General features: G+C 44.1%; 1 protein-coding gene across 1 annotated transcript in view; it reads left to right on the forward strand.

Annotated features, from left to right (window-relative positions):
* Positions 1 to 5,617, forward strand: part of CCDC88C (coiled-coil and HOOK domain protein 88C) — a 228,463-nt gene extending 222,846 nt beyond the window's left edge. Inside the window, 1 exon segment of the mRNA XM_021000217.2 lies at positions 2,877 to 5,617. Coding sequence (XP_020855876.1) covers positions 2,877 to 3,908 — 1,032 coding nt within the window. The 3' untranslated portion in view covers positions 3,909 to 5,617.
* Positions 5,618 to 15,363: the final 9,746 nt, after the last annotated feature.

Raw genomic sequence — 15,363 nt, forward strand, 5'->3', positions numbered from 1 at the left:
AGCTGCTCAAACCAGGGCAGTATGTGAAGCCAAACTTCAGTCCCCAGCCATTACTCTTGGCTCCCCATGATTGGCCACCCCAAAGCCTACCACTGGAAGACCCCAATAGGCCACCCTGCCCCCTTCCTCAGGTCACCCAGCTGGTGGGAGTACTTCACTAAGCAGAGCCTTCATCCTGGCTTCAGCAGACTCTGAGGTTCCTTCCTGCCTGAGATAGAATTGTGTCGATAGGCACAATAAGCTAGGAGAATTATAAAACAGTCCCTGACCCCAAATCACTGATAATGTGACTCTTGTATGTGTTATCTCCTCTAGTCCTGTGTATTACAGACTTTTTAGAGCCTTCCCTTCCTAAATATGTATTAAGCACCCACTTTGTGCCAGGCACTATGCTGAGGAGACAAATAGTCCTGCCCTCAGGAAGCTTATATTCTTTTTGGAACGCCTGTTCTTCCTAAGATAATTGGTGGAAGGTAAGAGGGGAGGTGGAGGAGGAGATAGCCCAGAAATCGTCTGGGTGGCTGGGAACAACAGCTAGGCTGGCATTTGCCATCATCTAAAAATGAGATCACCTGCATTCTGGTCATCTTGCGTTACCTCTATTACCATGTATCTGAGTTTGTTTTCATGATCACCGTCTGTCTTCAGTCCCATTCTCATTCTGTCCCATTGCGTACTCCCTTTCAGTGCCGACACAGCTTAAACGAGACTGAAATGATTTCATTGCAGCAGTTTCTGTTAGAAGCTGATTCACTGTACCCTTCTTGTCATTCCCCTCCTCCTTTCTTCCAACATCTGGCGCCTCGGGGACTGGAGGACCCAGTCCTTGGGCCTGCAATTCGTGAAGAGATGCTGAGGCCAGGCGTGGGCAGGGCCAGCCGGAGAACGACTTCCCTGTGTCTCCCAAGGGTACCCATCCCCGTGCTAACACTGCTGTCACCAGGGCCCCTGACTCACCCCATCTCGAGTAGGCTCATTGGCACAGTTGGCAGCCTCACTCTGGATTTGCATTGATGCTCACAACTCCTTGGAGTAATAACCAAAATAACTTATGCTTTCACTGCCTGGATAAGGATGGTGTGGGATGGCTGTGTCCTAGTGTGGGACTCCAGTCAACTTGGGCAGCCAGATGGGACAATAATCCCCACTAATTAGAGAGTTTTTTAAAAATTAAATTTGTAAGAATATTGGCCTTGAAGTCAAGAGGACTTGGATTTGAGTCCAAGCTCTGCCTTTTCTCTTTGCAACTTTTGACAAGTCATATCACCTCAAAGTTTGTTTTCTCTGTAAAACGAAGAGTTTAGACTTGATCTCTTATGTGCGCTTGCAGCCCAAAAAACCTATGATTCATCTGAATCTCAGGTTTTGCTACCATGATAGCTATGGCCCAGTCCAGCTTGGGTCATAGTAGGTTCCTTGCAAGTAGGAATTATTTCATCCTTTGCATTTGTTTGCCCAGTGCCTGACACATAGTAGGTGCTTAATAAATGTTTGTTTATTGGTATAGCATCTTCATCACCTTTAGCAGAAAAACATTTATAAAAGCCAGATTAAGCTCCCTCTTAAGGTGTAGACCCCAAATTGCTGAAACCCTCTCTAGATGCTCACGTTCACTAACAATTCACAGTTTGCTAAGCCCTAACAGCATCAGCTACTGAAGACTAACTCTCACATCCTGCATGAATTCACCTGCCTTCATTTTATTGTCATGTGGTCTTTGGGTAGGGGTTGGGAGGGTTTAAGGGGAATGTGGGAGAGAGGGGGTGGGGTCTGATGTCTTCCTCAGACAACTCAAATTAGACTTGCTGCTATCTATGGTGGCTTTGAGAAGTTCCTGCAGATGCTACAGGATGTGATCAAACCTTGCCTTACGTTTTCTCCATTTGCCACCAGGCTGGTGGTAAAGGCCTCTCTGTAGGGACAGAAGGCACTGATGAGTTCACTGGTTGGGCTGAAATGGTTCTGCAACTCAGGTAGTGGGGATCCGTGGATGCTGCTGCTTGAGTGATTAGAAATTGGCAATTAGGCTGGTCATTCAGGATGTCACAATGTAATTCTTTCACATGCATCCCATAGATTCTCTCTCCTGGGTTCTCCAGCTTTCTCATTCTGTCATTTTTCCTTTCTCCTTTTCCCTTTCCTCTGTCTCCCTTTTCCTTCCCTCTTCTTTTCCCTCCCTCCTCTTTCTCCCTCCCTTCCCTTTCCCCTTCTCCCCTTCCTCCATTTTTTTCTCCTGCTTCCCTACTCAGGGTAATTCCTTACTAAAATGAAAGGAAGGTGTTGGGATGGTGAGTACTTGCAATCCTTCATTAGCCAATCTATGGATTATCCATCACTTTTGCTAACTCCAGGTAATTTTGATGCTTACTTATATCTTCAGGTTGCAAACAAAAGGCAATAGAATTCAGCCCAATTGGTTTTCTAATTCTTTGACTGGTTGAATACAAGAGAAAGGAAAGTTAAAACTGGTAACCACGTAGTTAGGTTTTAGTCCTGGCTTTGCCACTAATTAGCTATGTGATCTTGGGTAAGAAACTTTCCTTCTCAGTTTTATCCTCTGAAAAATAAGAGAATTGGCTCGCATGGCTCTTTCTGTCTCTAACATTCTGTGATTCTCCTTAAATCCATTATGGAGTCTGATTCTACAGATTGTCTCTCCAGTCCATTGGCACAGCTAATTAGGTGAGGGTTTCCCACAAGAAACAGCAGGGGAAATTCATTTCAATTCACTTTGGCTCATTTGTGTGCTTTTTGTTGAACACCTACCATGGACCATGTGTAGAATTCCATTGTGACACCCTGGGACAGAAAATGGATTTTCAAAAGTATCCTCTTCTATTCTCACTCACTTTGATTTTTCCTCCCTACTTTTCCAGGATACTTCCACTGGCCGGGACGACCTGCTGAATGACTACTTTAGAAAGGCCAACGATCCTCCTGCCATTGGAAGCCCACTGGGTCCCCCTATCAGGAAAGAGGGAACAAAAATGCCCACCAGCTTTGTGGCACCCACCATCAAAATGGCTGTCAACACAGCTGAGGGAAAGCTGCTCAAACCAGGGCAGTATGTGAAGCCAAACTTCAGACATACAGAGCCTGAGCCCCAAGCCAGTACTCCTGGCTCCCTGAGATTGGCCCAGCCTCCTCAGAGCCTGCCACTGGGCAGACCTAAACAGGCCATGCTACCGCCTTCCTCCAGCACCCCAGCTGGTAGGAGTGCTTCACTAAGCAGAGCCTTCAGCCTGGCTTCAGCAGACCTTCTTCGTGCTAGTGGGCCAGAAGGATACAGACAAGAATCTCCCCAGAAGCTTGGGGGAGACGCCCATGGGGGCAGAGAACCAGGCAGCCAGGCCCTTAGGCTCCCTCCATCCTCCAGCCTGCATACCCTCTCCAGAGAGAGGCCCCAGTCTGCCAAGATCGTTGGCTCTTCTCAGGGTCCCAGCTCCCGCAACCGTCAGTTTGACTCAAGGCGCTTCTCCTTGGCTCCCCCAAAGGAAGAGAGACCGCTTCCTCAGCAGCAGTCTTCCACATCTCCCACCACTTCCACGAGTGGCAGTGGGACGGGCCTTTCCCAGCAGCAGGAACACCTCAGCCCCGGGGTAGGACAGCCCTTCTCATCCATCCCTGTCTCAGCGGCCAGGACCAAACCCAAGGCCCCAACACACACTGGGGAGGTGGCTGCCGTTGCTCCCGTCCGCATGATGCCCCACCTTCCAGAGGGAGAAGGGGCCTCTTGGCAAGGCCAGAATGATGGGTTCATGTCCAAGAGCCAGACTAAAGCTCCCGACTCTGCTCACTCTCCCGGACTGGAGGAGTTGAGTAGAGGAGGGGGCTCGAAGAGTACCCCTGGGTCTCCAGAGCCTAGTGGGGACCAGCAGACTGTGTGGTACGAGTATGGGTGTGTGTGACCTGTCCCCTGTTATAAGGAGAGCCATATGGTGAAACTACTGACGCTTTGGTATTGGAGGATCTTGGCTTGACTTGTCTTCCTGATTTTTGTTTTTTGCCTGTGGTGCAGGGAAGAAAGGGGCAGCTTTAGAATAAGGGAGGGGATTCTGAGAAGATTTTTTTTTAATTGAAACACTGTGCCAAGTCTTAAAGAGCATTCCACCCCCAAATTTTTAACATGTCCCATTTTATCTGCTGCTTCCAGTAATTTATTTCTCCTGAATGAAGTACACTTTAGCATGGTCAATATTTAAAATTAAATGTTAAAATTTTCCTTTCCTCTGTTCCAGACACTATCATAAATCCGTACTAAGACACTTATTTTGTTTTTGTACTTTTGGAACCAGTCTTTGGGAACAGACACATTCATAAAATTGAAAGCTGGTTTGAACTGGGTTGGCGTAAGAGAAATTCAAGGTGTCATCACTGTGAGTACTCTCTCCATAGACAGAGAACTCTCCACACATTAATAATAGTCTTTTTGATTTACTCTTTCTCTCTCCCTCCCCGACACCCCCCCCCACCCAAATTAATCTCTTGGTGGCCAGTTTTCTGGTGATAGCTTTTCCAAATTTAGCTAGATTGGTTAGCAGGTAATGGGCGTATGTTCTATCACTAGGCCCCATACGCGGAGCTTTCTCACATGGAAGGATCTGCCCAAGCTCGCGATTCACTCCTGGAAAAAATACAAAAAACAAGTCATCAGAGGACTTTAGTGGAAGTTGAGAATTGGGAGCAGGGTTTACATTAGGCCCAAGTCAATCCCAAGAGACAACTGAGAACCATTGTGTTAACCAATGCAGGTATCAAGGGGGAATGTCCCAGAGCTGAGTTTCTTTTTAAAAATGAAGCCTTCAGCAGCTAGGTTTTAAAAGTCCCGAGTACCCTGTGGATCCTTAATCCAAGGATTCATTGTTTGCTTTGACACTGGTGATAGACAGGGTTAGGTCAGGGTGCTTACCTGCCAACCTCAAACCAGGTAGCGTGTGCTTCAGCCCTCAAGCCCCAAGAGCAAAGCTGGGTTACCCTTCCTTTTTTTTTTTTCTACAAACACTGGAGCTAATATGTTCTGGCACATATTCTAGAAGATGGCCCTGGGAAAAGTAAGAGGAAGGCTGTTTCCCAGGCCTACCATTTGTAAATAACATGTAAATGAAAAGAGGCTTAGGGGCTTCCCTCACCCCCCTTACAGGGGACGACCATTTCTCTCTCTGAATAATTTTTCAGAGTAGAAACCAAATTCCTTTTAATATATTATATATATATATATATATATATATATATATATATATATATATATTATATATATATAATCTATAAACACACACATCAGGGAGGGGGGGAATCTATTTATGTTCCAGCGGGTGTTCCTCTTTTCTGTCAGGAATCTCCTTGGGTGCTTGTATGTATCTGATCAGACTCATGTCATTCATTCTGTCTCAAAGTTGTTTATAAAGGTGCTTTTCCTGTGATATATGAAAACATGTTGATTTTTTTTTTCCTCCCTGAAGATGTCCCTTTTGGTGATTTGCTGACTTGATCTAGTGAGAGGGATGGAAAGAAATTGTAAAATGTTAATAAAATTGCTTTAGGAGTTGCTCCTGGTAACTTGTAGTAAACCACATTCTGGAATACAAGGACAGGATTTTAATAAAAGTGGAGAAAGAAACATGCTGGGCTCTGTTTTTGTATAACAGATATTTCTTTGGAGAGAGCTGCCAGGAGCTTTCTGTCTTTAATGCTTAATTATTAAGCTGTCTTCATTTGTAGTCTGGCTACAGGTGCTGTTAGTGCTTGCTTGCTTGCTTTCCTGAGACCCTTGTTGACAGGCAGGCATTTTAAATGTGCTAGAGAACACCAGAGAATACACTTATACCTTTCTCTATACAACAGAGGCATTCTTGAAACACTGGATAAATTGAATTTTTTCTTAATCTTATTTTTATTGATGTCTTTTTTTTTTTACACTGCTTTCTTTTCCAAATATTTCTCTCACCTTACCCAGAAAGTTGTGTTGTGTTTTTTTTTTTCAAGAGAAACAGAAAACCCAACATAATCAACTCTAACAGTATATGCAGTAGCCCACACCCATGGTCTTCAACCTCTGCAAAGAAAATTTGTCTCAGTTCTTCTTGAGGAGGCCGAGCTTGGTCATAGTTACATAGCATTCAGTTAGAGGTTTTTGTAGTTTATGTTTTATAGGTATTGGTTTTCTTTTCCTTTCTGTATCAGTTCATATTAATCTTCCCTTCTCTAAGGTGGATGGAATTTTGTAAATTAAGTCTAATATTAAATGGTCTATAAGCTGTGTGTATTAAGGAAATCCAGTGAATAGTTTTGTGATATAAATTTATCCCCACTCTATAGTATAAAGAGCATTAAATTGGGGGAGGGGAGGGCCTGAGTTCAAATTCTGATTCAGCTACTTGCTTCGTGGGTGGCCTCAAGTCAAATCTAGGTCTCGGTTTGCTCATCTACAAAATGAAAGGTTTAGACTTGATAATTCCTAAGGTCCTTTCTAGCTCCTATACTTTGTTTTAAAAGGCAAGATTTTAATAAAACACCATTTTAACTGCACAAATACATAATGGGGAGGCATGAGTGGACATGTGAGATGGCTCTGGGGTTTCTTGTGGACTTAAGTGTGGGTCGACAACAAGGCATAGTAGCCCAAGAAACTTAGCATGGACTTAGGTTACATTAGAAGAGGTGTAATGTCCAGGGCTAGGTGGCACAGTGGATAGAGTGCCAGGCCTGGAGTCAGGAAGACTCTTCTTCCTGAGTTCAAATCTAGCCGCAGATACTAGCTGTGTGATCCAGGGCAAGTCCCTTAACCCTGTTTGCTTCAGTTTCCTCATCTGTAAAATGAGCCAGAGAAGGAAATGGCAAACCACTCTAGTATCTTTTCCAAGAAAACCCCAAATGGGGTCATGAAGAGTCTGACACAGCTGAAAAACAACTGAACAGTGATATCCAGGGCAGGGAGAAGCAAGAGTCTTAGTATATTAAGTCTTAGGTTGTATCTGCAATGTTATAATACTAGCATTTATATAACCTTTTAAGATTTGCAATGCATTTCACAAATACCTCATTTTATTTTCACAACCCTGAAAAGTAGGTACTGCCATTATCTTTGTTTTACAGTTGAGAAAGCAAGTGGAGGTTAAGTGATTTGCCCAAGGGTACATGTGAAAGGCCAGACTTGAACTCCAGTCTTTCAGACTTCAGGTTCAGTGCTCTGTCCACTACACCCCCTTGCTCAGCTCTGGGCACCAGATTTTAGGGAGAATGTTTATAGGCCCTACTCTCTCTGCAGTAGTGAAGAGACTAGAACACTATGGCATACAAACAGCCATTGAAGAAAACAGAAAGCTTAAGGGAGTGAAGATCTAAGGGGTCCAGTGATTCACATCAAAGTGGGGTGAGACTTTTCTGCTTGGTCCCAGAGGTTAGAACTGGGAGGGAGTAAGGCAGTTTGGGGTTCAATGTAAGGAAAAGTTACCTATTGGTTAGAACTGTCCTAACATGGAACGGACAGCCTTAGTAGATAGTGGATTCCACTGAAGGTCTTCCAGGAGAGAAATGGTAACTGCTTATCTGTGTTGTTCATCCTTTGTATTGGAAGAGGACCAGAGTGACATCACGATGTCATCATACAATGTGGCTGTTACTGTATACAGTGTTCTCCTGTTTCTGCTCCCTTCACTCAACATCAGTCCATACAAGTCTTCCCAGGTTTTTCTGAAGTCAGCCTGTTCATCATTTCTTACAGCACAATAGTATTCCATTACATTCATATACCACAGCTTGTTCAGCCATCCCCCAATTGATGGGCATCCCCATAATTTCCAATTCTTTGCCACCACAAGAAGAGCTGCTATAAATATTTTTTGTACATATGGGTCCTTTTCCCATTTGTATGATCTCTTTGGGATACAGCCCTAGAAGTGCTATTGCTGGGTCAAAGGGTATGCACATTTTTATAGCCCTTTGGGCATAATTCCAAATTGCTCTCCAAAATGGTTGGATCATTTTACAACTCCAATTTTTCCACGTCTTCTCCAACATTTATTATTTACTTGTTTTGTCATGTTGGCCAATCTGATAGGGTGTGATGGGGTACCACAGAGTCATTTTTGATTTTCATTTCTCTAATCAATAGTGATTTGGAGCATTTTTTCATATGACTATAAATAGCTTTAATTTCTTCATCTGAAAACTGCTTGTTCATATCCTTTGGCCACTTATCAGTTGAGGAATAACTTGCATTCTTATAAATTTGACTTAGTTTTCTATATATTTTAGAAATGAGGCCCTTATCAGAGACACTGATTGTAAAAATTCTTTCCCAGTTTTCTCCTTCCCTCCTAATCTTGGTTGCATTGGCTTTGTTTGTGCAAAACCTTTTTAATTTAATGTAATCACAATTATAGGGTTGATTATTTCAAGCCAGAAAGGACCATCTAGTCCCTCTCTCTCTCACCACAGATGAGGAACAGAGGTTCCGGAAACAAATTGAGCCCTGCAACATACCCAGCTACAGGGATTCAATCCCTCTGACTCCAGCTCGAATTCTCTCCACTTCACTGCACTCACCTCCTATGAGTGGTTTGATGAGAGTTAATAATAAAAATACCCAACATTTATATAGTGCTTACAGTGTGCCAGGCATTGTGCTAAATGCTTTACACTTTTTTAGTCCACTCGATCCTCACAATGACCCTGGGGTGTAGGTGCTGTTATCATCCCTGTTCTGGAGTCAGAGGACCTGAGTTGAAATCCCCATCTCTGTCACCCTGTATGACCTTGGCCAAATTGTTTAACTCTTTAGAACTTAGTTCCTTATCTGTAAAATGAAAAAGTTGGATTAGGTGACCTCTAAGGTCCTGTCCCTTCTAGCTCTGAATCTGTGATCCTATGATCTGTGATTTCTTTGTGCCCAGCCTTCCTGGGTGCTTTGGTGGGTATGAGACATGGTTCTTACTTTCAAGGAGCATATGCTATAGATGGCAGCTAGGTGGTGCAGTGGATAGAACCCTGTACCTGGAGTCAGGAAGACCTGAATTCAAATCCTACTCCAGACGTTTAATTGTGTGACTTGGGGCAGGTCATTTAACCTCTGCCTCAGTTTCCTCAACTGTAAAATGTGCATAATGATAGCACCTACCTTCCAAGGTTGTTGTCAGGGTAAAATAATATTACACAAGCATCTTATATTGAAGAGATGAGGGTATGGGGTGGGCAAGCATATGTTTTATTAGAACACAGATAATACAGTGTCAGTAGCAGATTGTAAGCCGCAGTAGTTCAGGACAGCTGGGCAGGCTAGAAGAGACTGAGCCAGGGCCCTATGTTAGGTCTGCAGATCATGAAATGCAGAAGAGAAAACTGGCAAATGGCCTGGTGGCCGTGGAGGTGGGGAGGGCTTGAGTATAGAAAGGGAGATGGATATTATGTGCAGTAAGAGCACAGGACTTAAAGTCAAGAAGACCTGAGTTGAGATCCTGCTTCAGACACTTAACCAGTAGTGTGACTCTGGGCAAATTACTTAACCTCTCTTGGCCTCAGCTTCCTTACCTGTAAAATGGGGAAGACAATAGCCCCTCTTTCATAAGACTGTCATCAGGATCAAATGAAATGACATAGGTACAAGGCTTTGCAAACCTTAAAAGGCTGTATAAAATGCTAGCTATGGATCATGTACTTGGATCTAAGAGGAGATGATATTCAGTCATTTTTTGGTTGTGTCCAGCTCTTTGTGATCCCACTTGGGTTTTCTTGGCAAAGATACTGGAGTGGTTTGCCATTTCCTTCTCTAGCTCATTTTCCAGATGAGGAAACTGAGGCAAACAGTTAAGTGGTTGGCCTAGGGTCACACAGCTAGTAAGTGTCTGAGGCTAGATTTGAACCCAGGTCTTCCTGACTCCAGAGCCAGCACATTATCCACTGTGCCCCTACTGCCCCAATCCACTCATTTTGCAAATCAGGAAATAGCTCTTATGCAGAGCCAGTAGTCCTCCTACTTGGCTCTTCTGGTACCAAATCCAGTGTTCTTCCACTATGCCAGCCTGTTCAAGTGACTTCAGCTTTATTTCATAAGATTATAGATTTGGAGCTGGAAGGGACATTGGAAATCATCTACCCCAGCACCTTCATTTGACAGATGAGGAAACTGAGGCCCACACAGGTTAAGTCACTTGCAAGAGGTGACATAGGTAGTGATAGGAATGAGATTTGGACCTGGGTCCTGTAACTCTCATTTGTGAAGTGATGAGATTGGCCTGAGGAATGAAGGAAGAGGAAGGAAAAAAAAAGGAGGAAAGGGAGGGAGAGAGGGAAGGAAGGAAAGAAGTGCATGTGTTAAGGATTTCTTTCCTATGTGCCAGGCACTTAGTGGGCTCTTAATAAATAAAGGTTGATTGATTGATAACTTTGTCTAGTGTTTCCAGAACAAGAGGAGGGTGTTGGGAGAGAGTATGTAGAGAGGGGGAGCATTATCAGGGCAAATGGCAAAAAGATGGCCAAAGTGAAGCTGGTTCTTCTGGGGTTAGGGTTGGCCGGATATAGTATGCAAGCCCTAAGACACCATCCAACTGTAAACATTCTGTATTAATTTTCCATTTGCGAGGTTATACTGAAGGCTATCTTTTTATTTTTTTTTCCTTTTTTTAAAAATCTAGCCTTACCCTTCTCTCCTTCATAAATACTTATCACCCCAAATCAGAGAAGAGGGCACAAAAGCATTCAGTTTTGTTTCCGGTTGTTAGGCTGGGGAGCTGAGCAGGCGTTGTTTTTTTTTTTTAAACCTAAGTTGCATGGAGAGGCCCAAGAGTGAGAACAAATTGGGGCTGGGAGGTTATTGAATTTCCCTGAAGCTCAGTTGCCCACCTCATCCATGTGTGATGACAGAGATCACATAAACTGGGAAGGGAAGAAGCATTTATTAAACACCTACTATGTGCCAGGCATTATGCTAACTGCTTTACGAGTAATAATAATAGCCAACATTTATGTAACACTATGGACTAGACACTGTACTAAGTTCTTTACAATTATACATTTGATCTTCCCAACAACCCTGGGAGGTAGGTGCCTTTAATATCCCCATTTTACAGATCAGGGAATTGAGGTAAACAGAGGTTAAATAACTTGCCAGCTAGTAAATATCTGAGGCCAGATTTAAACTCAAGTCTTTTTGAGTCTCAGTTTCCTCATCTGTAAAATGGGAGACAGTAACACCCATAATATTTATCTCACAGGGCTGTGAGAGGAGATAAGATGAGATAAATATATAAATATATATATACACACACACACATATAAAGCACTTTTATAGACGGTAAAGAAGTATTTAAATAAGGTGCCACTCTAATTGTTTTAGAAAAAAACACTGGATTTAGGATCTGGAGACTTGAGTTTGAATCACTGCTCTGCTGCTCCCTCGTTGTATAATGTTGGCAAGTCCCCGTGCCTCTTTGGGCCTCAGTTTTCCCCATCTGTAAAATGGGTGAGATACTTGTGCTGGCTATCTCTCAGTACTATCAATGCCAGTTATTGCTATTATAATCCAGTAGATTAATTCGATGCGATCCAGCTGTGATCCCAATTATCTGCACATGGCCGTCTCCCAGTTGTTGCCCTCTCCTCCTGCCCCCAGCCTATTTATGCCCCCGTGGGTTCTACGTTGACAAAGGCCTGGACTCTGTTCCAGCGCAGAAGGTCTGGTCCGTCCCAGAGGTGAGCGCACACACTTTCCGGCCCTCCAGATGTGTTTGTTTGCACTTCACCTGAATGGGAGTGCAGGGTGGTTCTGTCGGCTTCAGAGTTTGCCGGCTTGGAGAGTTGCCTATTAGTCATGGTTTATTGGAAAGCACACGGATGGTCTGAGTGGGAGTAGAAATAATTCTGTGGTGTTTATCTTGTCATTTCCCTTAATCTTACCAGACTCTGGACTTGGGGAGAATCATCTAATCTCCAAAGACCTCCTCAGGAAACATGTGCGGGTGGTGATGGTGGTGGAGCCATCTTTTCATTTGTGACGCTGTTTGGGGTGTTCTTGGCAAGAATACTGGCGTGGTTTGCCATTGCCTTCTGCAGCTCATTTTGCAGATGAGAAAACTGAGGCAAATTAGGTTAAGTGGCTTGCCCAGGGTCACACAGCTAGGAAGTGTCTGAGATCAGATCTGAGCCCAGGTCCTCTGGACTCCAGGCCCACTGCTCCATCCACTGCACCACTTAGCTGCCCTCGTGTAGGGGTGGGGAGAGGGCCAATAGGGGAAAAAGGCACCACCGGAGTGTGAATCAGGAGACTTCCTGGACTTTTGTCCTGGCTCTTCCACTAATTATAAGTCTAGGCAAGCCATTTCCCCTCATAATAATTAGCTAATATTTATATGGCACTATAGGGTTTATACAAAGCATTGTATTATGCTTTTATTTTTTATTTTATTATCTCATTTTTTATTATATTATCTCATTTGATTCTCAGACAACCCCATAAAGTAGGGTGCTGCTATTATCTCCCTTTTCCAGATAAGACCAAGGCCCATAGAGGTCAAGTGAGTTGCTCAGGGCCACACAGCGGGTAGGTGTCTGAGGCCGGATTTTGGATCTTTCTGGCTCTGACTCTAACATTCTACCACATCACATAGCTGCCAAGTCATCACCCACAAAATGGGTAGGACTTATCCTGCCTCCTAGAAGTTGATCTGAGAATCAGAAAAGATCATGAAAGAACTTTGTAACTGTAAAGTCTATAGAAATGTAAAATGTTAGTGTGTGGTAGTGATTTTTTAACCTTCTAAAAAGACTTTTTCAATTAAGAAGCATTGTCTTCTCTCCATTCTGTCTCCTCCTTTTGTGAAAACAAACAAGAAACAAACCCCTTCTAATAAATGTGGGTAGTCAAGCAAAACAAAACTTCTGTCTCGTTCTGCATCCTGTCTGTCAGGAGGCAGGCAGAATCAGTCATCATCGGTCCCCTGGAATCCTGGTTATTCATTGGTCTGATCAGAGTTGTCAGTTATAGTTCAAAATTGTCTTAACATTGTTTCTGTATAAATTGTGATAGTAACTTACTGCTCTGTGAACCTCCAGCGATCTGGGGATATACTTACTGACAATGAAAATTGCACTCAGGCTAACTTAAAAGCAAAAACAAACAAATAAAAAAACCTACCTGCCCTGTCCTGGCCTATGGATGTTTTGATATGGTTAATGAGTTTTTCAGATCATAACCCCAAAGTGGCTTTGTCATGGGACATAGGATTCAGACATGGGGAAGCACCTCAGACATCATTTTACAGGCAGAGAAATGATATTATTCATCCTGAATCATATACGCTGACTAATGATAGAATTCAGACCGCATCCTCAGAGCCTGCTGTAATAGTGTTGTTCAGCCATTTCAGTCATGTCTGACTCTTGGTGACCCCCTTTGGGGGATTTCTTGGCAAAGATACTGGAGTGACTTTCCATTTCTTTCTCCAGCTCATTTTACAGATGAGGAGACTGAAGCAAACAGGATTATGTGACTTGCCCAGGGTCATATAGCTAATAAGTATCTGAGGCTCAGACACTAAACTCAGGTCCTCCTGACTCCAGGCCAGGTGTTCTAGCCACTGGTGGTGGTGGTGGTGGTGGTGGTAGTAGTAGTAAACAGTAATAGGTAGTGCTTTAAGATTTGCAGTGAACTTTACAAAGAGCGATGTGTGGCAAGTCATGGGACCTGTGTTCTGACCCCAGCTTTGCCCCACCTGTGTGACTCGGGACAAGTCTCTTAACCTCTGGACCTCAGTTTTCTAATCTATAAGTTGAGGGTTGGACTCGAGGTCACCCAGGAAACAAACAGCCCAGCTGGGATTTGAACTTAGCTGGCAGCTCTTGAACTACAGTCCTCAGACTCAGGGTTCAGGTTCATTGCTTTTTTTCAGGCACCAGTCTGCAAGACAATGGCATTCTTTTGTGGCCCTCAAACCTGGAGTTCTTAGGTAGAGGGTGGGTCTGACAGGCTGAGGAATTGCTTCAGAAGGATAAATTCCTGTTCTGTCTGCAGCTGCCACAGGATAAATCCAGTCCAAGTCTCTGAAGGGTGAAACTTGTTAACCCATCAAGATGGGATGGCTTTTGGACTCATGAATCTCTACCTGATGGGGAGAGTCTTAGACGTGTCCAGGCCTCTGCAAGAGTCTGGACCTGTGGGAGAGTGGAGTGTGGTGGTGGTGGAGGCAAGGCAGCAGGTACCAAGTTCCAGCGTGTTAACACTGTGCCTCACCAACGTCAGAACTGAGGGTGTAGCCATAGAAAGCTAACCTTACAAGCACCGCTGTCCTCTTTGCCTTGTGTAACCTGTGGGAGACAGATTTGGCTTCTGCAGTTTGGGGTTTCTTTTTTAAGCAGACCCGTATTTTAATAGTATGACATTTTCATCCAGGCATTGTCTATTGCAGAGATGTCAAAAGGAGGTTTTTAAATCTCAAGACAAGGACAAGGAAAAACTCATTAACAGGGTTTGGGGATGAAACTACTGGAAATGTGTTTTCTCCCTGGCACTTGTTCAGTAGATGAAGGGGGTAGAAATCCCTAACCACCCCAAGCCCAACGGTACCATACTCCATCGCTGGTAATTACAAAAACTCTTTTCCTCTTATATCCATCCCTTTTCAGAGATTAACTTCAACGGTCCAAGTGGAAGGACAACACTACCCTTGCAAGGCTGAACAAAAGAATCAAAAGTGAGAGGGATTAATAATTTGCAATAATTTCCTCTGTCTTCGGCCTGTTTCCTCATCTGTAAAATCGCTGAATTTAGAAATGAAAAGGACCATAGAGATGATTTAGTCAAACCAGCCTCATCTTTTCTAGAGGAGAACTAAGAGGCTGGGAGATGGGGAGAGACCTGCTAAGGTCATGCAGCTAGGATATAGCCCAGCGGGAATTTGAACCCAAGTCCCTTGACTTCAAAAGGAGTGCATTTTACCCCAAATTAAAGATTAAACTATATGGCCTCAAAAGTTCCTTCCAGCTGTTGGGTACTAAGAGTCTGTGGCCTCCTTTCTTTTATTAGCCTTTCTCCTAGTGACCTGGTTTCCCATCTGTCCCCACCCCCACCCCCTGTCGTCTGCTAATTACAGCACCCTCCAAACTGAGTCGAGGGGCATCAATGAGGCAGGATCTCTAGATCAGGGCTGCCTGACACCCGCAGTCCCACTAGAGTTTGAAGGAGGCATATGGGGTGGATGTGGTCAGCGTGTGCTCAGGCTGCGTGGGGGCACCCAGGCTGGTTAAGAGGTGTGTGTGTGTGCGTGAGTGTGCGCGTGCCTGCGTGTCACCTCTACCTGGAGGAGGGAGATGATTGTGCATGTCCCTGGAGCCTCACCCGCATGATTCCCGGACTGGCTTAAATCGCTTTTCAGG

This window comes from Phascolarctos cinereus, unplaced genomic scaffold, assembly GCF_003287225.1.
Source record: "Phascolarctos cinereus isolate Bilbo 61053 unplaced genomic scaffold, phaCin_HiC Scaffold_3;HRSCAF=262, whole genome shotgun sequence".
NCBI classification, from domain to species: Eukaryota; Metazoa; Chordata; class Mammalia; order Diprotodontia; family Phascolarctidae; genus Phascolarctos; species Phascolarctos cinereus.